Consider the following 26,726-nt stretch of genomic DNA (forward strand, 5'->3'; position numbering starts at 1 on the left):
TGAGCACAAAAGGTAGTGGATTCGGCTCAGTACATCACAGGTAAAACCCTCCCCACCATTGAGTACACCTACATGAAACATTGCTGTAGGAAAGCAGCGTCCATTATCAAACATCCTCACCACCCAGGCCATGCTCTTTTCCCGCTGCTGCCATCAGATAGGGGATACAGGAGCCTCAGGGATCGGTCAAGAACAGTTACTACCCCTCAACCATCAGAGTTTTGAACAAAAGGGGATAACTATGCTCATTTAAGAACCCTTTTATCTTGTTATTTCATGCTCCTTATTTATATTTGCATTTGCAGTTTGTTGTCCAGTGACTCTGTTTACAGTTACTGTGCTATACATTTGCTAAAGTATGCCCACAGGAAAAGAGTCTCAGGGTTGTATGTGGTGACTGCACTCTGCTAATACATTTTACTTTGACTTTGACTACCCAGTCCTTTCAGTTTGCAGTAAGTTTCTGCAACTCCACATCTTTCTGAACTCCATACAGTACAGATGTAGAGATGTTACATGCTTTTCAGACGATTCATTCCCGAGATTAGTCTTGTAAACCTCCTCTGGGTGCTCTTCAGGGCCAGCACATCTTTCCTTAGATACAGGGCCCAAAATTGCTCACGCTGTTCCAAATGCGGGCGCCTTGTAAAGAGTACAACCCTGGTGTTCATGACTTCTAAAAATGTTCAAAGTAAGCTTACTATCAAAGTACAGACATGTCAGCATGCACAACCCTGAGATTCGTTCTTTTGCAGGCATGCACAGTAAGTATAAAAACCAGGCAACGCACATCAAAGTTGCTGGTGAACGCAGCAGGCCAGGCAGCATCTCTAGGAAGAGGTACAGTCGACGTTTCAGGCCGAGACCCTTCGTCAGGACTAACTGAAAGAAGGGTTAGTAAGAGATTTAAAAGTGGGAGGGGGAGGGAGAGATCCAAAATGATAGGAGAAGACAGGAGGGGGAGGGATGGAGCTAAGAGCTGGACGGTTGATTGGCAAAGGGGATCTGAGAGGATCAGGGGACAGGAGACCCAGGGAGAAAGACAAGGTGGGGGGGGGGGAAACAAAGATGGAATTAATGAAAGGCTGCCCCCATCAGGTTGGACAAACAACCGCTGTGCAAAAGACAATAAACTGTGCAAATACGAAGCAGAGAAATAATAATAATGCATGAATGAATGAATCAGTAAGCAAGTATCAAGATCATGAGATGACGAGACCTTGAAAGTGAGTCCATTGGTTGTAGGAACTGTTCAGTGATGGGGGTGAGTGAAATTGCGTGAAGTTATCCCTGATGGTTCAAGAGCCTGATGGTTGAGGGGTAGTAACTGCTCCTAAACCTGGTGGTGTGGGTCTGGAGGCTCCTGTACCTCCTTCCTTATGGTTGAGGGGTAATAACTGCTCCTGAACCTGGTGATGTGGGTCTGGAGGCTCCTGTACCTCCTTCCTTATGGTTGAGGGGTAGTAACTGCTCCTGAACCTGGTGATGTGGGTCTGGAGGCTCCTGTACCTCCTTCCTTATGGTTGAGGGGTAGTAACTGCTCCTGAACCTGGTGATGTGGGTCTGGAGGCTCCTGTACCTCCTTCCTTATGGTTGAGGGGTAGTAACTGCTCCTGAACCTGGTGGTGTGGGCCTTGAGGCTGCTGTACCTTCCACCTGATGGCAGCAGCGAGAAGAGAGCATGACTTGGGTACTGGGGGTCCCTGATGATGGATGCTGCTTTCCTGCGTTAGTGTTCCATGTAGATGTGCTCAATGGTGGAGAGGGCTTTACCCATGACAGACTGGAAAGTATCCACTACTTATTGTAGGATTTTCCTGCAAAACTGTTCAAGTTTATTTTCACCTGACTGTACATATATATGACCAAATGAAACATCATTTCTCCTGAGCATAGTTCACCCACAAATCATGTATCACACAGAGCACGTAAACAAAATATTCCCATAAATAAGTTAATAAAATGTAATTCAAAAATGCACATAGTGCGCAGTGCAGTTAAACAGTAAACAATAGTGGTTAGCACGATGCTATTACAGCTCGGAGCATCAGAGTTCAACCCCAGTGTCCTCTGTAAGGAGTGTGTACATCCTCCTGTGGAATGCATGTGTTTTCTCTGGGGTGTTCTGGTTTCCTCTCACAGTCCAAAGACCTGCTGGTCAGTAAATTAATTGGTATTTGACAATTCCTGTGATTAGGCTACGGTTAATAGCGGTGGGTTGCTGGGTGGCACTGCATGAAGGGCCGGAAGGCCCAATTCTGTATTGCATCTCAATAAATAAATAAAGCAGTGAACTGCTCACTACATCCTCGTGATGAGACCTTGGTGGTGGCAGGGTATTCATTAGTCCCAGCTGTTATGTAGTCTGGCAGGCCTAGTCCTGATGCTCCTGTACCTCCCTCCTGATGGTAGTGGGTCAAAGAGATTGTGTGTGGGATGGGTGGTAGGAATCATTAACAATGCGTTGGGCCCTTCATCTACAAATGTCTTAAATGGGGAGGAGAGCCCAGTGACCCACTCGGTGTTTTTTACTGTCATCCGTAGGGTCTTGCAGTCTAATGCCTCGAAGCCACAGGGCATTCCTGTAGAAAGTTGTTAGAGTGGATGGGGGGAGCCTTGCATGCCTCAATCTGTTCAGAAAGTGTAGATGATGTTGTGCCTTCTAGACTAATGAGGAGGTGATGTGGGTCCAGGTTATGAATCCTGACAAACTTATTTGCCTTCTTTACTACAGACTTACCCTCAAAGTTCGAAGTAAATTTTGTTGTCAAAGTACGTTATTGTCACCATATACAACCATGTGATTCATTTTCTCGTGGCATATTCAATAAATCCGTAGAATCATAACCATAACAGAATCAACAGGCTGCCCAACTAGGGCATTCAACCAGAGTGAAGACAATAAACTATCCAAATACAAAAATAAGAAACAATTAATTAATTGACAGGTAAATAAATAAATAGGTAAAACATGAGATTAAGAATTCTTGAAAGTGAGTCCATTGGTTATGGAAACATTTCAATGATGGGGCAAGTGAAGTTGAATGAAGTTATCCACTTTGGTTCAAGAGATTCTTGAGGGGTAATAACTGTTCCTGAACCTGATGGTGTTAATCCTGAGATTCCTGTACCTTGTTCCTGATGGCAGCAGCAAGAAGAGAGCATGTCCTGGGTGTTGGGAGTCCCCGATGATGGATGCTACATTTGTGTGACAGTGTTTCATGTAGATGAGCTCAATGGTTGGGAGGACTTTAACCTGCAAGTTCATCTTTAAGAAATCCTGAACCAGGACTCCTGAGTCTCTTTTCACCTCTGATTATTGAATCTCCTCCCCATTTAGAAAATAGTCCACACAATAGACAATCAATTAAATAAAGTCAAGGAGGAGGGAGGCACAGTGGATTTCAGTTAATTGAAACACATTGGGACCAGCAGATTTTGGCCCAATTAAGCAGCAACCCCAACTACTGGGTGTTTCATGTACTGCAAGGGTATTGGAAAAAGACAAACTACCATTTAACTGAGTAACAAATTATGTATGTAAATGATTTACAGAACAAATTAGGACACTACCAATATTACAGGACTATAACACTGTGTATTAGTTCCTAATAGTTATTAATGGAGCAATTCAGACAGAGTACACTGCCGGGTGCAGGCACTCAGTGCAGATAGTGGGCTGCCTTCATACAATGCTTTCAATGATTGCATCCTCCAAATCTTCATTGTCATTGTAACATTCAAGCCGTTTGTCAATATCTTCAAGTTCTTTGTTCCTAACTTGCTGAAGTAGTAAAATCATTTTGAAACAATTCTGAATTGTCTTCTGCTTATTTAGATTAGATTAGATTAGATTAGATTATGAGAACACGCAGTCCTCTTTTATTGTCATTTAGTAATGCAGGCATTAAGAAATGATACAATGTTCCTCCAGAATGATATCACAGAAACACAAGACAAATCAAGACTGAAAAACTGGCAAAAACCACATAATTATAACATATAGTTACAACAGTGCAAAGCAATACCATAATTTGATAAAGAACAGACCATGGGCACGGTAAAAAAAAGTCTCATAGTCTCTCGAAAGTCCCATCATCTCACGCAGATGGTAGAAGGAAGAAAAAAAAACTCTTCCTGCCATGAACCTCCAGCGCTGCAAACTTGCTGATGCAGCATCCTGGAAGCACCCGACCACAGCCGACTCGAGTCCATCGGAAAACTTCGAGCCTCCAAACAGCCCTCCAACACCGAGCACCGAGCACCATCTCTGCCGAGCGCTTTGACCCCGACCCTGGCAACAGGCATTAGGCAAAGCTGAGGATTTGGGGCCTTCTCCTCTGGAGATTCTTGATCGTACAGTAGCAGCGGCAGCGAAGCGGGCATTTCAGAAGTTTCTCCAGATGTTCCTCCGTTCTTCTCACGTCTGTCTCCATCAAATCAGGATTGTGCATGGCTTCTACTTAACAAATACAATATCATTTCGGAGCGGCCACGCGTGCTGCGTCGCGTCGCCATCTTCTCCTCCCCTCCCCAAGTTGGTTATTTCTCACCAACTTTCAATTACTGGTGGAGGAATTCACCCAGTGTAGCACATTCTTTACATTGACTATAAATGAACAAAATCTGTGCAGACAATTAGTGCAGATAATGAACTTCCTTCATTGCCTTCCTGCATGAAGTAGTGTCAAAATAAAATGATCAAAAATCACTGCTATTTGAATCAGTGTCTATCAGTCCAAAAGAATAAAATAACACAAATACACACAACCGATGCTGTTTAAAAACTGTTTGCTCTAAACATAGTGTTGCACCTAGCGGACACATGACTGAGAAGGCAAGAACAGGGTATTGATTGTGGATGATCAGCCATGATCACAGTGAATGGTGGTGCTGGCTCAAAGGGCTGAATGGCCTACTCCTGTACCTATTGTCTATTGACACTTCCTGTCCCAATTAAGTGGTATAGTGTCCCAAATAAGAGTTTTGTGTTCTTTAGGAATTCTCCCAAATAAGCAGATGCCCCAATTAACTGAGGGACCAATTAACCAGAATCCCACTGTATATTCGAACACTCCACATAGCAGTTTATTGAAGGACATCCTTTTACTGTGAGGCTGTGCTCTTTGCTCTTAGACGCTCGGCTGATGGAAACATTGTCTCCATGTCCACTCTATCCAGTGCTTTCTGTCCTGAAGAAGTGTCTTGGCCTGAAACATCAACTGCTTTTTCCTTTCTATAGATGCTGCCTGACTTGCTGAGCTCCTTCAGCATTTTGTGTATGTTGCTTTGGGTTTCCAGCACGTGCAGAATTTCTTGTGTTTCTAGCTTTCTGAATCTGATAACTTTCACTGAGGTCCCTCTAGTCCTTCCGAACTCTATTGAGAACAGGCTCAGAGAAGTAATGAAGAGGGGTATAATATACACAAGCAAAATACTTCCTACAGGGGTCTGTCTCTGAGCCACTGCCTCTTCCCTAGGGAAACGCAGAGGGGTATGGGTTTGCAGCAACCCTAGATACAGTGATCCTCACCACCCCTTCTCATCACCCTTCCCACAGCGCTCCCTCCTCATGCCCTCGCACAGCTCTCCCTCCTCACCCCCTCCCACAGCACTTCCTCCTCAGCCCACTCCCACTGTGCTCTGTCTACCCCCCCACAACACTCACTCCTCATCACCCCCAGCACAGCACAGCACAATACAATGCTCCCTCATCACCCTTCCCACAGCGCTCCCTGCCACAACACCCTCTCCATCAGCACTCCCTCCTCACAGCCTCTCCCAAAATGTGGCGCTCCCTCCTCACCATCCATCCCTCAATTTCCAAACATTCAGAGACTACTGCAGAACATTCCCCCTCCCCCCCCCCGCAAAGAAAGCACCTAGATCTCCATATTCTGATGGTTACAGCTGAAAAATAATTCCCTGGAGCGGGGAGGAATTTTAATGTCTGATTTCTTTTCAGTGAAGAGATAATTTTAAGATTGATAAGACTTCAGAAATCTTCCAGAGTTGTCCTGGGGTCGTGGTGCAGAAGCCAAAGGGTCACCTTCCTTAGGTGTCCTAGAAGTTGCCTTATCGGAAGAGTGTGCATTTAAGAGGCTGGTCATCGAGATGAAATGTGGGGAGTTGGATTCATTGCAGAACCATTAAAAAACAACAAGTTTTTCAGACAGAAGCAACAGGCGATTTGGAAGCCCCACGAGATCTCAGGTCCCATCTGGACTTGGTGGGGAGGGTCTCCCCCTGACCAGCGTATAGGCCCGAAACCCCATAGGTCATGGAGGACTTGAACTCCTGGAGCCTCAGGGTCAGATGCACCACCATCAGGACCTGGGGAAATGAAAGGGGTGGTTAGCAAGGGGGAAGCAAAAGAGACGGCAGATGCTTTGGGCCTGGATCTAGACTGTTGAAAGCAGAGCTTTTGAGACCTTTTCACAGAGCCCTGCAGCACAGAAGCAGACCCTTCTGCTCATTGAGTCCATGCCTTCCTGGTCTTCTGCCTAGTCCCATCGACCTGCAGTCAGACCTTATTCCTCCATATCCCTCCTGTCCATTTCTAACATTTATCTCTTAAATGTTAGAATCGAACCTGCATCCCCCCCAACTTCCACTGGCAGCTGCTCCACACTTGCACTACCCTCCGAATGAAGAAGTTCCCCTTAAATATTTCACCTTTCACCCTTAACCTATGGCCTCTTTTTCCGGTCTCACCCAACCTTAGTGGAAAAAGTCTGCATGTTACTCTACCTATGTTTGAGGGGACATTGGATTCAACCTTTCCCTGTAGCTCAGGTCCTCAAATCCCAGCAACATCCTTGTCAATTTTCTCTGCACCCTTTCAAGAATGTTATCTGTATATATCGATATTTTTCCTGTACATGCACAAGAATGATCCTGGGAATGACAAGGTTAATGCATGAGGAGATCTGGGCCTGCACTTGCCGGAGTATTGAAGAATAAGGGGGCGGGGGGTATCTCATTGAAACCTATCGAATATTGAAAGGCCTACATAGAGTGAACATGGAGAGTTCCCAAAAGGTTAACTTGCAGGTTGCGTCGGTGGTAAGAAAGGCAAATGCAATGTTAGCCTTCATTTTGAGAGGACTGGACTAAAAGAGCAAGGACGTAATACTGAGGATTTATAAGGCATGCACTTGGGCCCCTTATCCAAGAAAAGATGTGCTGTCATTAGAGAGGAGATGTTCACAAGAATGATTCCAGAAATGAAAGTTTAGAACAATGGGGGGTGCAATCTTAATGAAACTTCAAATATTGAATGACTTTGATAGAGTAGAGATTGGGTGGATGTTTCCAAGAGTAGGGGAGTCAGAGATCAGAGGGCATAGCCTCTGAATGCAAGGATGTCCCTTGAGAACGGAGATGAGGAAGAATTTCTTCAGCCAGAAGGTGGTAAATCTATGGGATTCATTGCCACAGACATCTGTGGGGGCAAAGTCATTGGGTATATTTAAAGCGGAGGTGGATAGATTCTTGATTAGTAAGGGCATCAAAGGGTACACGGAGAAGGCAGGAGAATAGGGTTAAGGGGACTAATATATCAGTCAACTCCAACCTGATAGCATGGATACGTCTATCCACGGCCTCCTCTACTGTAAAGATGAAGCCACACTCAGGTTGGAGGAACAACACCTTATATTCCGTCTGGGTAGCCTCCAACATGATGGCATGAACATCGACTTCTCTAACTTCCGCTAATGCCCCACCTCCCCCTCGTACCCCATCCGTTACTTATTTATATAAACACATTCTTTTTCTCTCTCTCCTTTTTCTCCCTCTGTCCCCCTCACTATACCCCTTGCCCATCCTCTGGTTTTTCCCCCCTCCCTCTTTTCTTTCTCCCTGGGCCTCCTGTCCCATGATCCTCTCATATCCCTTTTTCCAATCAACTATCCAGCTCTTGGCTCCATCCCTCCCCCTCCTGTCTTCTCCTATCATTTCAGATCTCCCCCTCCCCCTCCCACTTTCAAATCTCTTACTAGCTCTTCTTTCAGTTAGTCCTGATGAAGGGTCTCGGCCCGAAACGTCGACTGTACCTCTTCCTAGAGATGCTGCCTGGCCTGCTGCGCTCACCAGCAACTTTTATGTGTGTTGCTTGAACTTCCAGCATCTGCAGATTTCCTCGTGTGTGTGGCAGAGCAGATTCATTGAGCCGAATGGCCTAATTCTGCTTCTGTCTTATGGTCTTATGGTCTAGGGAGGTGACCAGAACTGCACGCAATACTCCAAATACAGCCTTACCAATGTCTTGTACAAAGGGACATCCTCACTCCTGTATTCAGTGCTCTGATATACAAAGGCCAATGTGCCAGAAATATTATTTATGTATTACAGTGTACTGCTGCCACAAAATAACAAATTTCACATCATAGGTCTGTGATACTAGAACTGATTCTAATTCTGATTATGCAGTCATTAAGGTCCAAAACTTCACAGCAGAAAAGCAGGCTCTTCAGCCCATCTAGTCTATGATCTGGTCTTTTACCTCGTTCCATCTACCTGCAGTCAGAACATATCCATCCAGACCCCTCAAATCCATGTACCTACAGTATCTAATCTCCCTTAATTGTTATAATCAAACCCGTATCCATCACATTCAATAGCAGCTCATTCCACGCTCACACCATCCTCTGAGTGATTAAGTTCTCCCTCATCCCTGACATCTGACACTTCCGTTGGCAGCCTTTCTCTCAGTGTGAATGGCCGTTCCACCATCTCAACTCCACCTGTCCCAGCCTCACCCCCTGAGACCGTTCTGCCCTTCTTTCTCTCTCCCCCTACTGGCCCCAACCTCACTAGCAGACTTGCAGGTGAAGGCAGACCGCATCCCTCCCTCCCTCCTTGACCCGCTGAGTTCACCAGGCATCCTGCTGGAGTTTGGGAGGACTGGGCTGAGGCAGAATCATCAACTACATCCACAGTCCTTCGCTTGAGGTCGGGGAGGCTGAAGAGCTCGCTGCCGATTTTGGGAAAGGGGGAGGAAGACTGATCAATGGGGGAAGAACAGTCTCTGACAGCCTCTGAGGAGAACTGGGATGGGCCAAGGGCTGGGAGTGGGAACAAACACGGAGGGGAACACCGCCAGCAGACGTTTGCAGTATCTCATCCATTCCAGATCAGCAGCCATTTGCAGTGCTGCAACAGACCCAGACCTGTGGATATTCGTAGAGTCCTAATCATCCCAGAACAGTGGCTATTTGCAATGTCCCATCAGTCCCAGACCAGTGGCCATTTTGTCCTATCAGTCCCAGACCGGCAGCCATTTGCAGTGTATCATCAGTCACAGACTTGTGGACATTATCAGTGTCCCATCTCTCTCAGACCAGCGAACATTTGCAATGGCCCATCAGTCAAGGGCCTGAGACCATTTGCAGTGACCCTCAGTCCAAAGCCGGTGGCCATTTGCACTGTCACACTAACATCCAGGCTGGCCACCATATGCAGCGTCCCATCAGTACCAAACAGGCAGCTATTTATAGTGCCCCGTCACTCCTAGATTGTCAGATAGTTGTAGCACCCCACCATGCCCAGAGCAGCAGTCCAACTACTTACCCAGCAGCCAGCTCCGGCCAAGGCGATGGTGATGATGGTGCGAGTGCTGTGGACATTAGCCGAGGATGGTTCCGAACGGATCCACTGCTCCAAGATGAACATGCTGAGCAGAGCCCAGACAAATAGCCAGATCACTGTAGGAAGAAAAGAGAGGAGGTGGCATGTCAGACAGGGAGGGGGCAGACGCTGGGCATCTGTGGAGGGAGCTTCATTCTGTGCCTGACCCCAGGACTGTGTGATGGGACAGTGTGGAGGGAGCTTCATTCTGTGTCTGACCCCGGGAGTGCATGATGGGACAGTGTGGAGGGAGCTTCATTCTGTGCCTGACCCTGGGAGTGTGTGATGGGACAGTGTGGAGGGAGCTTCATTCTGTGCCTGACCCCAGGAGTGTGTGATGGGACAGTGTGGAGGGAGCTTCATTCTGTGCCCGACCCCAGGAGTGCGTGATGGGACAGTGTGGAGGGAGCTTCATTCTGTGCCTGACCCCAGGAGTGTGTGATGGGACAGTGTGGAGGGAGCTTCATTCTGTGCCTGACCCTGGGAGTGTGCGGTGGAACGGTGTAGAGGGGGCTTCATTCTGTGTCTGACCCTGGGAGTGTATGATAGGACAGTGTAGAGGGAGCTTCACTTTGTATCTGACCCTGCGAGTGTGTGATGAGACAGTGTGGTGGGAGCTTCACTCTGTGTCTGACCCCGGGAGTGTGTGATGGGACAGTGTAGTGGGAGTTTCACTCTGTATCTGACCCCAGGAGTGTGTGATGGGACAGTGTAGTGGGAGTTTCACACTGTGTCTGACCCCGGGAGTGTGTGATGGGACGGTGTGGAGGGGGCTTCATTCTGTGCCTGACCCCGGGAGTGTGTGATGGGGTGGTGTGGAGGAAGCATCACTCTGTCTGACCCTGGGAGTGTGTGATGGGACAGTGTGGAGGGAGCTTCACTCTGTGTCTGACCCCAGGAGTGCTTGATGGGATGGTGTAGAAGGGGCTTCACTCTGTGTCTGACCCTGGGAGTGTGTGATGGGGCAGTGTAGTGGGAGCTTCATTCTGTGTCTGACCTTGGAAGTGCGTGATGGAGTGATGCGGAAGGAGCCTCACTCTGTCTGACCCCAGCAATATGGGCCAGATGGAGAGTGCCTCACTTTTTGCCTGAGACCCATTTGCTTTGCCTTTCCTCAGCTGGGCCACCCATGAAGCCTCCTGCCTCCTCACCTGCTGTCGCCAGCTCTGCCAGACAGATGAGATGCAGGTACCTTGGAACCTGTATGTGTGGCAGGTAGGGATCCAGGCACAGGAAGGTGAGGTTGGTGATCATCGTCACAAAGGTACAGAAGAAGAGGAGGCGGCAGATGAAGTTCCTGCCATTGAAGATACAGATGTGCTCCCCCGGCCGCTCACTCCGGTACCCATAGAGGGCCACCAGGATGAAGATAATCAGCGACGACACCTGCCCGGGGGAACAAGATATTGGTATTGGAATTGGTGTTATTATTGGTATTCGACTCGTATTGAAATGGAATTGGAATTGGTGTTGGTATTGGATTGGAATTTGAATTGGTATTGATATTAGTATTGATTGATATTGGTATTCGTATTAGTATTGATATAGTATTAGTATTGGAATTAGTGTCGATATTGATATTGGTATTAGCATTGGTACTGGAAATTGAATTGGTATGGATAATGGTATTGATATTGTGGTATTGGAACTTATATTATTATTGCTGTTGCAATTGTTTTGATATTGTTTTAGTAATGGTAATACCCCGCAGAGCCTTGAGACGATCGTGGTTGGTCTGTTTCATTGCCTTATTGGTGCGGCGAGTTTGCAACACTACAAAGCTCCATGTGGCCAGTCTAAAATGAGACAGTGCCCGAAACAGCCCGTTCGCGACGGGACGGTATTTCTGCACTGTGACAGTGTTACGGACGGAGTGTTCACTGTGGGATAATGGTCCAGATGCTGTGTCCGGGGGTAACGGGGAACCAGAAGTCTGTGTTCGGGGGGAAGTGAGCCTGGCGTTCTATTTCTAATGGGACAATGTCGCAAATGGTGTGCGCGGGACGGGACGGTGCCACAGTCGGTCCCCCAGACTGTGTCTCCTACCAGCAGGAAGAGGCGCCCCTGGTTCAGGTGGTCTTGTATCCAGAGCCAGGCCCAGAGCATCTTCTCCTTGCCCCACATTCCTCTGTCGTCCGGTGTCACGCTCGGCGCCTCCCGCCCCGGCCCCATTCTCTGGCTGCCGCCGGCTGGACGAACGAGGTGGCCCGCCGATCCTTCGGGGGAGTTCCTGGACTCGAGGAGGTGGGGTAGGATGGGCTCCCACACTTTAAACCCCCTCTCCATCCTCACCTTGGGCTCCTGCTGACGTCAGCGGAGTAGGTAACAGAGGCCTGTTGACGTCACGAAGCAGCCCCCCCCCCGCCCTCCTCCTCCTCCTCCCCATCATTTGCGCCTCCACATCTCCCGCGTCAGTTAACCCTCCCCTCTTTTCCCCCTCCTCTCTCTAACTTACCACACCCCTCTTCCTGCACCACCTCATCTCCTCCCCCCCTTCTATCTCCCCTCTTCCTCCCTCATCTATCCCTACACTCCCCTCATCTCCGCCCTGCTCCTGGTCCCTTCACCTACCTCTCTACTCACTATCTCCTCACCCTCTCCTGCTCCCCTCCTTACCCGCCATCTTCCTTCCCAACCCTACCCCGCCCCCATCCCTCACCATTTCCTGCTCTAACTCTTCCCGCTCACCGATCTCTCCCCCCACTTCCCTATCAACTACGCGCCACCTCCTCCCCTCCTTGTCCCCCTCCCCACCCCGCAACTACCCCTCTCCTCTGCCTGTTCGTCCCACTCCGTCTCCTCACCTGCCCATCCCGTTCTGACCTCCTCTCTTTCTCACCCTCCCTTCACCTGCCCGTCACCTCCCCTCCTTCCTCATCGCTCACCTACCCCGCCCCCTCTGCGCCTCCTCCCGCTTCTCATCCCTCAGCGTATCATGCACTCCCATCGATCTAACCCCCACCCCCTCTCGTCCCGTCCTCATCCCTCGGCCCGTCACATATCCAGCCAACTTTTGCCCTATGCTCCCTCGCCTCTCTGCAGGAGGTGCTGCCTAAAGGAGGTAACGTCATAGATTCCCACCGTCCGGGCCATGCCATATTTTCGCAGCTCCTTCGGACAAGAGGTGCAGAAACCTGAAGTCCCACACCACTCGGCTCAGGAACAGTTACTCCCCTCAACCATTCGGTTCTTGAACGAACCGACACAACCCTAATCACTACCTCAGTACAGTGACACTTTGCACTGCAATGGACTTAGTTTTTTTTTTATTTTTATTCTGATTGTGTTCTAGCTTGTAAAAATAAGTCGTGCAGAATTTACATTTAGGACATTTTTCTTCTTGTGAACGTTGTGTATCTGATGCTGTGTTCCTGTGCTGCTGCTGCGAGTAGGTTTTTCACTGCACAGGAATTCTGGACTTCTGGAGATCTGGAAATCCAGAGCAACACGCACAAAATGCTGGATGCTGGGCGCCCCGGTCTGCGCCCCTGTATCACGACTGGAAAGGATTATTCGCACTTCTTTTTTCTTTGTTTCTTCTTATTAAGTTTTTTCTTATTCTGGCTTCTTTCCCCTTCCTTTCATGTCTGATGAAGGTTCTAGGCCCAAGACATCTTAAATGCTGTTTCACCTGCTGAGATCCTTCAGCATTTTGTGTGCATTCCTCAGTTTTTCAATGTACCTACAATGTATATATATACATATACATACATATATGCAGATACATACACACATAAATATGAAGAGTGAGGGTTTCCGTCGGTCAGAGTTCTCCATGGATATTGTCCAGGTACACAAGCCTGGGCAGCGCGATATGGAGAACGAGCTGTTGCACATGGAGCAAGCTCGCCCTCTCCACGCAACTGCTGAACCCAAAGGGACGGCAGAGACCGGTACAGTTTGGTGCCAGCAGCGTCCCAGGAGTTGCCAGTCAGCATTGAACTCAGTGTAGTTAGGGAGTCCTGCTCCGGATTTTTCCCTCGGGGTTTACTCCCGAAGCCTTCCCCGTGAGTGGGTATAGCCGCAGGGCAGCCGAGGTTTGCGATCAGGTTTGCTTCTCCTGTAGGAGCTGCCAACCACGGCTGATGAGCCCCATCTGCCCGAAGCGACCGGTTTTAAGGCGCCAGTAACCCGCCTTGGCCCCTTCTCCTGTCAGTAGAAACGGTTCCGCCAGGTTAGAAGCTAAGCCGTGGGTGAAGGACAAGGACTTTTGCAGAGTGCTGCAGTAAATTTTATGTATTGCACTGTACTGCTGCTGCAAAGAAAAAAGACAATAAGGTGCAAGCAACATGATGGGCTGCGTATGCACACATGGATTGCTGCATCTACCTGTAAATTTGACATTGACCTCCACGAGTGAAAAAATAAATGCTATTATCTCTTAACTATTAACACCCAGTACTTTATGTAGGCACGTGGCCAAGTGGTTAAGGCATTGGACTAGCGATCTGAAGGTCGTGAGTTCGAGCCCCAGCCGAGGCAACGTGTTGTGTCCTTGAGCAAGGCACTTAACCACACATTGCTCTGCGACGACACCGGTGCCAAGCTGTATGGGTCCTAATGCCCTTCTCTTGGACAACATTGGTGTCGTGGAGAGGAGAGACTTGCAGCATGGGCAACTGCTGGTCTTCCATACAACCTTGCCCAGGCCTGCGCCCTGGAGAGTGAAGACTTTCCAGGCGCAGAGTTCCATGGTCTCACAAGACTAACAAATGCCTTTACTTTACTTTGTTATAGTGATTATATTCGACTGTAGTGTGAACCACGGACACGGCTCGGTGTTTCAGAAGATTTTATTATGACGCAACCCCTATAAGTATTATAATATTATAAAGTGGGCTCTTTGCAAACCTATCGCTCTTAAAACACATCCCACCCTCCCAGCAGGACTTGGTGTGCCTTGGTGGGTAGAGACAGGAGACAAGGTAACTGAAGGACGATATCACACAACAGCACCCCCCCCCAACCATATCGAGCCACCACTCCTATTCCCACACATTCCAATGTCCCTCCAGGTTCCGTTTTCCCGACTTTCAGCGCGCAGCGGGATCCTGAGGCCGAACGTGCTGGCGCCGGTTCGCTCACTGGAAGTGCGTCCGGTACTGGGGGTTCTGGGGAGGCAAAGAAGAGAGAGGGTGACTGAAAGGGGTAACCGGGATTTATGAAGGGAGGTACACAGAGAGGGAGAGAGATATGGGGGAGGGAGAGTGGGGGCGGGACAGGAGGAAGAGGGAGAGGTAGATGGGGAGCGGGAGAGATAGATAGGACAATGGAGGTGTGTTGAAGACCCCGTAGCCCTCTCAGGAGTGTGGGGAGGGTATTCTAGGACCGATGACAGCAGAGTGAGGATGGGGATACTCACAGAGACGGTGGACAACCGCTGTTCCTGCCGCGGGGGTAAGGAGTCCAGCTTCAGCATCGTCATCGGATCGACATCCTCAAAAGGGGATTTCAACTTCCCTGGAGGTGGGAGGATAGAGAGCAGCTTCAGGCTTTGGTCCTGCTTTATCTGCAGAGCACAACGCACCCTCGACCTCCACCCTCACCTACCAATCTCATTCTACAGTATCTCCCTCCCCACCCACTTCTCCTCAACACAAAACCCTCTCCCACCCTCTACATCCCATCATCCATTCACGAGCCTCTCCCTACCCGTCTTAAAACCTCTCTCCCTCTCCGACGCTCAGCTCAACAACACCACTCCCTCCCCTCTCCTCAATCTCTCCCTAAATACACTCACCCCTCTCCTCAATACCCCTCTCTCTCTCTCCAACATAACCTTCCTCTCTCCCCATCCATCCACAGACATCCCCCGTTCTGTATTCTCCATTCTCCTCCTCAAAACTCCTCTCCCTCTCCGGCCCTCACCTCAATCTCTCACACCATACCCTCTCCCCTCTCCTCAAACCATCCCTACCTCCCTATCCTTCTCTCTTTCTCCAACCCCACAATGCATCGCCTGACCTCTCCATCTCTGAATACAGCCTTCCCAACTCCTCAAAACCTCTCTTCCCCTCCGATTCTCACCTAACCAACACCGCTCCCTTCACTTTCACCCTCCCTCTCTCTCAGCATCCATCGACAGACCTCCTCTAATCCGCATAGTCCCTACCCATCTCCTCAATCTCTCTCTCTCTCCTAACCGTCTCTAGTTCCACCATCCATCAACAGACTAATCACTCTCTGACTTCACCCTCCTCTCCCTAAACACACTCGCTTTCACTCCCCACCCCTCTATCTCCTGCAGACCCTCCCTCCCTCTCAACACATCCCTCCTTGCTGACTCCAACCATCCCTCCCATTTAACTCCTCCCCAAACTTCCCCTCTCCAACTCTTACCTTCCTATTTCAATCCCTCCCCTCTCTCCCTTTAGTCCTCTCTTCTCACTCTCCCTGCCCGTCTAACTCCTTCCTCTCTCCCCATTTCTTCCCATCTTTTTCCCTCCCTATCCCCTTCTGCTCCCCTTTCCTTCTCTTCCACTACTTATCTAACTCCTCCTCCCGACCTCTTTCTTCCCTTTCACACATATCAACTCTTTTGCTTAACTCTGTATAACCTCTCCCCTATCCCACCCATAACCCCATCTCTCCCTCCTCTCTCTCCCACCGTCCCATTCCCTTCTTTCAATTCCAAACCACGCCCCCTCCCCCAAAACTTCTATCCCTCTCTCTGAGACACTTACCTGCCTCGGGCTGGAACGACTTGTTGTAAACCGACCCGACCCTGGACACGCCCAGGCTGTCCCACCCCTCGCTGTCCGTCTCGTCCTCATCCTCCTCGCCTCTTCTCAGGGCCCTCCACGCCTCCAGCACCCAGGGTAGAAGGCAGCCAGCCAGCAGCGCCCAGCCGTTCGCCAGTAACAGGGCGGCGAGCGGCGAATCGTCCCAGGCGTCGCGGTAGGGAATCCAGGAGGGTCGGCGCTCGCCGCGCAGGTAGGCGGCCAAGCAGACGGTCCAGACGGCGGCAGAGAGGGCAGCGGCTACCAGCAGATAGCCGGCCTCCCTCCACCGCCGGCGGGGGCCCAGCCGGAGCCGCTTGAGGAGAGCGGCCAGCGACAGAGCCAGCCCGGTCGCCAAGAGCACCATCACATAGACCAGAGAACCCATGAGGTCGCTCTTGGCCACCGAACAGGGGTTCTGACCTGGCACGGACTTCAGTGGCCGCGCCCGGACAGTCGACGTGATCAACCACACCGCCTTGATCAGACACTCCACCAGGAAGAGAGTGAAGGCGGCCAGCAGCCAAAGCGGGGACGTTTTGCCGCCGCCCCGCCGCAGCAGGAGTCCTGCCTGGACGCATAGGCTGGCGAAACAGAGGGCGGGCACGGCACCGAGGAGGAAGCGCCGGGCCGCACAGTTGTCGGCATGCGGCTTCACCACGAAAGCAAAGCTGAGCCCCAGGCAACCCCAGGCGCCGGCCGCCAACATCACCCGCAACGCCGGTAGCGTCAGTCCCTTACACCACGCAGCCGATCTGCGGCCCCGCGAGTGGTGCGTCAGCGTCAGAAGGGCCACTGTCAGTCCGGCATCCAGCGCCAACCCCGCCACCGCTAGCGCCTCGACCAGAATACCCCACCCTTCCTGCAGGTTACACAGGCTGTGGTAGATCCAGTTCAGGTCCCGGCTGCAGCCTGCCGGAGCTCTAGCCATCGGGAGTAAGGTGGACAGGGGTTCTCGGAACCTGCTGGGGTGAGAGAGAAGGGGATCAGATTATAGAGGCAGACAGAGGTGAGGTGTTTCCCTGTCCCGCTAAGAATCCACATGCAGACGCACGCTGTGACCCGTCGCTGATTACACCTCGACAGTAACAACAGTGCGTCGTAAGTTATGGCGGGACACCAACAGCAAATCTGTCTTAAGTTTCACCCGAACAAAAGCTACGCCTCCGTTATAGTCTGTCGCATTACACACTAATGCAAGCTACAACCCCATCACAAATTACACCCCGACAGAAGCTGGTTAAGAGCCGCAAAACTGTTCACAATACTCCAAGTGAGGCCTCACCAGTGCTTCATAAAACCTCAACATCACACCCTTGCTTTAATATTCTAGTCATAGTCGGTCGTAAATTACATCCAGGCTCAAACAACAGTCGATAAGACAGGAACAGAATTAGGCCGTTCGGCCCATCGAGTCTAGTCCGCCATTACACCATGGCTGATTTATAATCCCTCTCAACCACATTCTCCTGGCGAGCGTCCGTAACCTTCGTCACCCTTACTTGGGTGCAAAACCATCAATTCCGTCATCCAAATCATTGACATATAACGTGGAAAAAGACAGTCCCAACACGGACCCCTGCAGAACACCACCCGGTCCCCCAGTAGACAACCAGAAAATTACACCTTTATTCTTACTCGTTGTCTCCTGCCAATCTTCCTCTGAGATAGTACCTTTCCTGCCAGACCATGGGCTCTTGTTAACCAGCCTCACGGACTGCACTTTGTCAAAGGCCTTCTGAAAATCCAAATGAAGAATATCTATTAACACTCTTTTGTCTATCCTGATTGTTATTTTCCTATTCTCCTGGTTTTTCCCTGTAAACTTTGACGTCTCGAAAATAGTCTGTGCCTTTATTCCTTCTGCCGATGTGCATGACTAGGCACTTACTTCCATTAGTCCACAAACTTCGCTGCAAAGCCGTCAATTCCTTCATCCAGATCATTGACAACATAACGTAAAATATAACCAGATATAACAATTACAGCACGGAAACAGGCCATCTTTGCCCTTCTAGTCCGTGCCGAACTCTTACTCTCACCTAGTTCCACCGACCTGCATTCAGCCCATAACCCTCCATTCCTTTCCTGTCCATATATCTATCCAATTTAACTTTAAGCGACAACATCGAACCTGCCTCAACCACTTCTGCTGGAAGCTCGTTCCATACAGCTACCACTCTCTGAGTAAAGAAGTCCCCCCTCATGTTACCCCTAAACTTTTGCCCTTTAACTCTAAAATGAAGCTGTCCAAACACGAACCCCTGTGGAGCACCACTTGTCACTGGCAGCTAACCAGAAAAAAGACCTTTTATTCCCAATCTTTGACTTCTGCCGGTCAACCAATCATCTATCCACGGTAGTACCTTTCCTGTAATGCCATGGCCTGCTATTTTGTTTAGCGGACTCATGTGCAGCACCTTGTCAAATTCCGTCTGAAACTCCAAGTAAACAACATCTACTAACTCTCCGTTGTCTATCCTGCCTGTTATTTCCTTTAACAATGCCAACTGATTTGCCAGCCAAGATTACAGCAGCCCTAGGCTGTAATCCATCCGATCCAGGTGATTTATCTGCCTTCAGACTTTTCAACTTCCCAAGCATCTTCTCCTTAATAATAGCAACTACGCTCACTTCTGCCCCCTGACACTCGAATTTCTGGCACACTGCTGACGCAGAATACTTAGAGTTCATCCGCCATTTCTTTGTCTCCTCCCCCACCCATTACTACCATTTTCCAGAGGTCCGATATCTACTCTCTGTTTTGTTCTCTATGTTCACCTCGGTGGTGGTGCTGGGGGGGGGGGGGGGGGTCTTCTGCTATCCTCTTTGGTATTGTTGGCCAGCTTACCTTCATATTCAATCTTTTCTCCCCTTATAGCTTTTTCAGTTACCTTCTGTTGGATTTTCAAAGTTTCCCAAACCTCTAACTTCCCACTATTTTATATTCTAGTATAAAAAAATTATGTTCCAGAGAGATGGAGAGTTGTGAACAGACTTAACCCTTTTGTTTCCACGGCTCAGTGTCCATGATTTACACCGGGCAAAATTGTTCAAGATTAACCCCTTCATCCCCAGCCCCACTACTTCTGGTTACACTGGGCAGGACCATAATTGGATTAACCCCATCATTCCCAGCTCCACTGTCCTGGTTACGTCGGGCAGACTGCAATTGGATTAACTCTTTTAGTCCCACTGTCACTTCGAGAGACTGACGGACGAGAGGGAAAGGGAGAAGGGGCAATGGGCGGGAGGGAGGGAGAGTGTGAAAGAAGAGAGGGTGTAAGAGCGAAAGAGAGACACACACAGGGTGGACAGCGGGAGAAAGAAAATGCGACAGCTGGGGAGAGACTTAGAGTGGGACAGAGTTTGGCTTAGTTTGGCATTTGCTAAAGTGTGCCGAGAGAGAGAGAGAGAAAGACTGTTTCACAGAGAGACAGGAAGATGAAGAGATAGATACTATGACAGAGGGAATGTATGATAGAGTATTTTAGGCAGGGAAAAGGAGAGGGGTCCTAGTTTAACATGGCAGGGACGGAGAAGGACAACGAATGTGTGCGAGATGGTTTGATGTTTGACAGAGAGAGAAGGAGGGAAAGAGCGAGATTGGGTTTGAGAAGCCATTTGACAGAGACTGCTTGACGTTGATGCAGAGAGAGAAGCGGGGAACGTTTGTGGTCTGACAGAGGGGCAGAGAGTAATGGGGTAAGATGGGTGAGAGAAACGGAAAGGGCAGGAAGAGAGGGGGAGAGACATGGGGGACAGAGAGAGAGACACTGATAGAGAGAGCAGAGAGAAATAGGGGCAGCGAGAGAAAAAAAATAACAGTTTGTCAAAGTGGAAAAGAGAGAAGGGGGAAAGGAAAGAGCGGGAGACACAGGCAGAGGAACACGGAAGAGGGTAGAGAGAGAGAAAAAAGAGTGCGATGGTGAGGGTTGAGGGAAAGGAGTGTCAGGGAGTGATAGGGAGAAATGGGAGAGAGTGACAGAGGGGGATAGGGAGAAAACGGGAATTTATGACAAGGGGGTTTATAGAGGAAAAGAGTGGGGCTTAGTTTGACAGCGATCGAGGGAGAAAGTAAGTTAGTTGATAGAGGGAGAGGGGGAAAAGATTTAGGTTGAGAGATGGAGGGTGTGACAGAATGGGTGAGTTTCAGATGGGGAGAGAAATAGAGAGAGAGTTTTTATGTTTGAGAGAGCAAGAGATAGATCGACGCAGTGTGACAGAGCAATTTAGTTTGATGGTTTGACAGAAGGGAGAGAAGCGACTGTGTGAAGCTGTCGGGAAAAGTGTAAGTGAGAGGGGAGATCGGGAGTGGGAAGAGAGGGTGAGCGGAGGGTCGGAGGTTATGTGTGCACTCACGGGCTATGCGCTCTCTCTCTCTTTGTCTCTGCCTCACACAGGCTCCCAGCTGCCGCTCCGAGATACTGACAACTCCCAGCCCAGGAAGAACTGGGATAGAACGGAGGGGAGGGGCAGAGAGGGTGGGTGTGGCGGGGTGAAAGTGGAATTTCTCAATTTCTCCTGCTTCCCCTCCTCTCCCCCACACGCACGTCCCGAGGCACCGAGATACAGACAGCTGGAGAGAGTCCTGGCCCTCCCTCATCTCTCCTCCATCCCTCTCCACCTCCTCTTCGTTCCTCCTTTATCCCCTTCTCCCTCATTCGTCCGTCCTTTCCTCATTCCTCTCTCGCTCATCTCTCCCTCAACGCTCCTCCATCTCTCTCTTGCTCATTCCTCCTTTAATACTCTCTGGAATCTCCTCTCCCTTCTTTGCCCCCTTTCTCATCCCTCTCCCTCACACCTCCCTCCTTGTCTCTCCATCATCCCTCTCTTCCTATCCCTCCCACCCTCCCTCATCCCTTCCTCTCATCCTTCGCTCGTTGCACTCTCTTCCATCCCTCTCTCTGCTCTCACCCTCACCCCACTCCTCCATCCCTTCCTGGTCCCTCTCTCCTTCATCGCTACCCCATCCTTCTCGCCCTGAAACGCACCCGCCCCCCACGTCCTACATTCCCCGTCCCTTTCACACCTGAGGCGGATCCACTCCCAGAGCACACGGACCGAGACTGCAATAGGTGGGAACCTCTGTCACCGCTGCAGAGGTGCCTCGCTGCCCGCCGCAGGAATCCGGGAGATTGTTCCCGCAAGGCGCGGTGTCTCACCCACTACATCAGGCCCGCCTTAAACTGTCTCAATTTAACCATTAACCCTCGATCATGTTGAATTGCTGGTGTCCGCGTCAGAGGCGTGGCTCAGAACCAAAATTCTTTAACTGCGTGGACAGAAGATGTTAGTATAGTAGTCCATACCATTATTAATTTACTGGTTCAGCTTATAGGCCGAATGGGCTGTTCTCGTTCAGTACTGTTCTTTGAAATACATTAGTTCAAAGTTCAAAGTCATTTTTTTCAATCAAAGTACCATATACAGCTTGAGAAACATTTTCTTACCAGCAAGGGAAAAAAAATAAATACAATAGGATTTTACGGAAAACTATACGTAAACAAATATTGAAAATTAAATAATGTGCAAAAGAAGACAAACTGTAGAAATAAAAACAATGACGAGAAAATCTGCAGATGCTGGAAATCGAAGCAAAGAGCCTGAGGAACAAGCAGCATCTCTGGAAAAGGGTAAACAGTCGACGTTTTAGGCCGAGACCCTCGATCTGCTTAGCCTGCTGAGCTCCTCCAGCGTTCTGTACTGAGAACATGAGTTGTATAGAGCCCTCGAGGGTGGGTCTGTAGGTCGTAGAATCAGATCAGAGCTGATGTGAATGAAGTTACCCACGTCGGTACAAGAGCCTGATGGTTGACGTGTGATAACTGTACCTGAACCTGGTGGTCTACGGTAGTGCAGCGGTTAGCGCGATGTGAGTACAGCTCAAGCAACACACATCAAAGTTGCTGGTGAACGCAGCAGGCCAGGCAGCATCTCTAGGAAGAGGCACAGTCGACGTTTCGGCCCGAGACGTCGACTGTACCTCTTCCTAGAGAGGCTGCCTGGCCTGCTGCGTTCACCAGCAACTTTGATGTGTGTTGCTTGAATTTCCAGCATCTGCAGATATTCCTCGTGAGTACAGCTCGGAGCGTTTCGGAGTTCGATTCCGGCGCCGTTCAGTGAGCCGTCGCTCCCTGTACGACCACCGCGTGGAATGCATGGATTTTCGCCGGGTGCCTTCCAAAGGCGTGCCGGAAATGTGTTAGTCTTTACGAAGGGGTCCCGGGGAGTTTGTTAATATCTACAGGGGTCTTCGGACGCAGGGAGTATGTTAATTTTTACAAGGGTCCCTGGGATTGTGTTAATATTTATAGGGGGACAGGGGAGTGTGCTAATATCTACAGGGGTCTCCGGGAGTGTGTTAATTGTGCAAGAGACGATCAGCCAGGTAACTTCCATGGATAAGTGGACCATAAACTTTCAGAAACCTGATGGCGGTGGGGAAGAAGCTTTGAGTGTAAGTACGTAGTCTCCTGTACCTCATCTCGGATGGTAGTAATGAGGAGAGGGCATGTCCGGATGGTGGGGGATGCCGCCTTCTTGATGCACCTGTCCAGCTGGGAGACCAGAACTGAACACCTTATCCCCAGGTGCGGACTCCGCGGCGCTTTAAGAAAGAGGATCAAAAGGTGCTGACCCGTTCGCACGGTCTTCTTGCAATCTAAAAGACAAGTACCTTTAGCTTCCCCGGTCGCTAGCGGAGTCTTCGCTCACAGTGATTTAGCGTCCCCTTGGGCATAGGTTTCGCAAACGTGCGGCGTTTCATTGGGAGACTTGCAGTGTCCGCCAACACACCGACCCTCCCCCGTCAAGAGCCACAGACAGTCGCTGACAAAACAACCGGGCGCTGGAGGTTAGGCGATAACCCAGACAGGGGAGGGAATGTTTGGCAGATCAGGTGGTGCCTGTGGGGTTGGGGGGCTGGGGGGTTGTGAAGACAGAGAGGCAGAGAGAGAAGGAAATGAGAGAGACAAGCAGAGAGAAAGAGAGAGAGAGACACATAGATAGCAAGTGTCAGAGACAGAGAGAAAGTGAAGGAGGGAGGGAGAGAGACAAAGAGAGAAAAATAGGCAAACAGACGAACAATGGGGGACCCAGGAAGGCAAGCCAGCGGAGAATGTGTGTGCGTGAGAGAGAGAGAGAGAGAATGAGAGAGTGGGAGAGAGGTTGAAAGAGGGAAAGGGGAAGATTTAGAGAGATTGAGAGGGAGAGGACAACGCACACAAAATGCTGGAGGAACTCAGCAAGCCAAGCAGCATCTAGGAAAAGAGTACAGTCGACGTTTGGGGCCGAAACCCTTCGACTGTACTCTTTTCCTAGATACTGCCTGGCTTGCTGAGTTCCTCCAGCATTTTGTGTGTGTTGCTCCAATTTCCAGCTTCTGCAGATTTTCTCTTGTTTGAGAGAGAGAGATAAAGGTTGGGCAATGTTCACATCCTTTGCTACTAGCGCAGAAAAGAATTTAAGCTGCGCATAAAAGGTTGTCACCCTCAGCCTCGTTGGCATGTTAAGTATATTTCAACATATTAAAGTTATATTTCAAGTTTCAACAAATTAACAAGATTTCATCACCTAATCTACTTTCATTTCATGTAATATATCTTTCTGCAGCTGGTAGCAGGCCTTGCATATTCTCAGCTGTCACCATGCAGGGATGTGGAAAACGTGTAGCCCGAAGCCCAAGACTATACTTTTTTAACGCCAGGATATGCCATTTTTCTGTCAAGATGTACCGCGCCGTTGCATCCCAGATAAGTGAAATTCTTTTGTTGTGATGAATATCTATCAAAATAAAACACTGCCTTCCACTATATAAAAGTCGAGAAGGCAGAATGAAAGCACCAAATAAGCGTTCTTCCGATCGCAAACAGACGCGTTAAAATACCTATCTGGATCTTTTGTCATCTAGCTTTGTAATGTTTGACCATTTCAAACAATGTTAATAACATGTGAAAAGGTTGATATTATTACATGCTGACGCCCAGTATATGAGAAATAAGCTATTTATTGTGTATTATTTTATTTCTTTTAAACAATGAACAACAAACTGAATTTGGTAGTTTACTATCCTTCGGATAGCTTCGGGCTTACATTCAGTGCGCACATGTTGCTAAAACAGAGAGCGGGAGAGATTGAGAGTGAGAGATTAAGAGCGAGTTTTAGAGAGAGAGAGAGAGAGAGAGAGAGAGAGAGAGATTAAGAGATGAGAGAGAGAGAGAATAAGCTTCAGGCCTATTATCACTGACATACGTCGTGAAATTTGCTTTTAGTGGCAACGGTACAGTACAAGACATAAAAATCATTATAAGTTATAAATATTAATTAGTAGTTCCAGGAGGAACAGTGAGGTAGAGTTCATGGGTTCGGGGTCCACACAAAAATCTGACGGCGGATGGGATGAAGTCTTCCTGAAGCGTTTGAGTGTGGGTGTTTAGGCTCCCGTACCTCCTCCCTGATGGTAGTTAACGAGAAGCGGGCATGCCCTGGATGGTTTGAGTCTTCTGTGATGGATGCCACCTTCTTAGACCATTAGACCATAAGACCATAAGACATAGGAGCAGAATTAGGCCATTTGGCCCATGAATGTCTGCTCCACCATTCAATCATGGCTGACCCTTCTTTCCCCTCCTCAGCCCCACTCCCCAGCCTTCTCCCCGTAACCTTTGATACCGTGTCCATTCAAGAAGCTATCAAGCTCCGCCTCAAACATACCCATTGACCTGGCCTCCACAGCTGCCTGTGTAACAAATTCCACAAATTCGCCAGCCTTTGGCTAAAGAAATTTCACCACATCTATGTTTTAAATGGACGCCCATCTATCCTGAGCCTCTGCCGTCTTGTCCAAGACTCCCCCAGCTTGGAAAACATCTTTTGCACATCTACTGTCCAGGCTTATCAACATTCAAAAAGTTTCAATGAGATTCCCCCTCATCCTTCTAGATTCCAGCGAGTCCAGATCCAGAGCCTTCAAATGTTCCTTGTATGATAAGCCTTTCATTCAAGGAATCATCCTTATGAACCTCCTCTGAACCCTCTCCAATACCAGCACATCTTTTCTCAGATGAGGAGCCCAGAACCGTTCACAATACTCAAGGTGAAGCCTCACCACTGCCTTGTAAAGCCTCAGCATCACATCCCTGCTCTTATGTTTGAGAGCACTTGAAATGAATGCTAACATTATGTATGACCATGCATTTTCCAAATTTGTATTTCATTTGCCCATTCTCCTAATCTGTCTCAATCCTTCTGCATCCCACCTGTTTCTATAGACAATAGACAATAGACAATAGATGCAGGAGTAGGCCATTCGGCCCTTCGAGCCAGCACTGCCATTCACTGTGATCATGGCTGATCATCCACAATCAGTATCCAGTTCCTGCCTTATCCCCATAACCTTTGATTCTGCTAACTTTAAGAGCTCTATCTATCTCTTTTTTGAAAGCATCCAGAGACTTGGCCTCCACAGCCTTCTGGGGCAGAGCATTCCATATATCAACCACTCTCTGGGTGAAAAAAAATTTCCCCAACTCCGTTCTAAATGGCCTACCCCTAATTCTTAAACTGTGGCCTCTGGTTCTGGACTCACCCATCAGTATATGTTTCAATAAGATCTCCTCTCAGCCTTCTAAATTCTAGAGTATACAAGCCCAGTCGCTCCAATCTTTCGACATATGACAGTCCCGCCATCCCGGGAATTAACCGTGTGAACCTACGCTGCACTCCCTCAATAGCAAGAATGTCTTTCCTCAAATTTGGAGACCAAAACTGCCCACAGTACTCCAGGTGTGGTCTCACCAGGGCCCTGTACAGCTGCAGAAGGACCTCTTTCCTTTTATACTTGTAAGTGGGTTTCGACTTTTATGTTACTGCGGAGGCTAATTAAAATGGCGTTTTTGTTATGTTAATCTGGGGAATGCGGCTTTGTTGTGCTTTTACGCTGAGAAAGTTTGCGCTAGCAGTTTGTTGTGGTTTAGAGGGTGATAACAGGGTGCTATTAACCAATTGGGATAGTTGTTATGGTTTTGGTGTATTTGAAGATACTGTTTGCGAGGGGGTTTGGGGGCAGAAGGCGGGAGAGCGAGACAGAGGATGGACCAGGTGCTGTGAGTCCGCTAACGGGGTCGGACCCCGAGCGGGACGTTCGGCGAGGAGACGGAGACGGACTCGTGTGAAGCGTCTGGTCGACCACCGTTGTTGGTCCCAGGCGGCCGGTCGAGGTGGTCCGAGGGGTCGCAGGGTGAAGAAGAAGGTCCTTGAGCTCCAACGGTTTTTGCGCACGAAGAGATTGAACTTTGATAAGTGTTGGCGCCTTTTTTTTCCCATTACTTTCCTCTCTGTATCAAATGCATATTAATGTCATAGAATTAGTAATAT

The 26,726-nt window shown here is 49.2% G+C and overlaps 1 protein-coding gene across 1 annotated transcript; it reads right to left on the bottom strand.

Moving 5' to 3' along the window:
- Positions 1 to 14,527: 14,527 nt before the first annotated feature.
- LOC140189904 (G-protein coupled receptor family C group 5 member C-like) lies at positions 14,528 to 17,280 on the bottom strand. Its single transcript, XM_072246244.1, has 3 exons — positions 16,314 to 17,280; positions 14,993 to 15,090; positions 14,528 to 14,741 (listed from the first exon to the last, which is right to left on the bottom strand). Exons 1-3 carry the CDS (start codon positions 17,278 to 17,280, stop codon positions 14,712 to 14,714), a joined length of 1,095 nt encoding a protein of 364 aa, XP_072102345.1. The 3' UTR covers positions 14,528 to 14,711.
- Positions 17,281 to 26,726: the final 9,446 nt, after the last annotated feature.

This window comes from Mobula birostris, chromosome 29 (assembly GCF_030028105.1).
Source record: "Mobula birostris isolate sMobBir1 chromosome 29, sMobBir1.hap1, whole genome shotgun sequence".
Classification (NCBI taxonomy): domain Eukaryota; kingdom Metazoa; phylum Chordata; class Chondrichthyes; order Myliobatiformes; family Myliobatidae; genus Mobula; species Mobula birostris.

Excerpts from the sequence above, each read along its gene's own strand:
- LOC140189904 (XM_072246244.1), bottom strand. The coding sequence starts at position 17,280 with ATGGCTAGAGCTCCGGCAGGCTGCAGCCGGGACCTGAACTGGATCTAC. Across the intron at positions 15,091-16,313 it reads GTCGTTCCAGCCCGAGGCAG|GGAAGTTGAAATCCCCTTTT; the intron begins GTAAGTGTCTCA and ends TCCCACCTCCAG. Across the intron at positions 14,742-14,992 it reads AGCGGTTGTCCACCGTCTCT|AACCCCCAGTACCGGACGCA; the intron begins GTGAGTATCCCC and ends TTGCCTCCCCAG.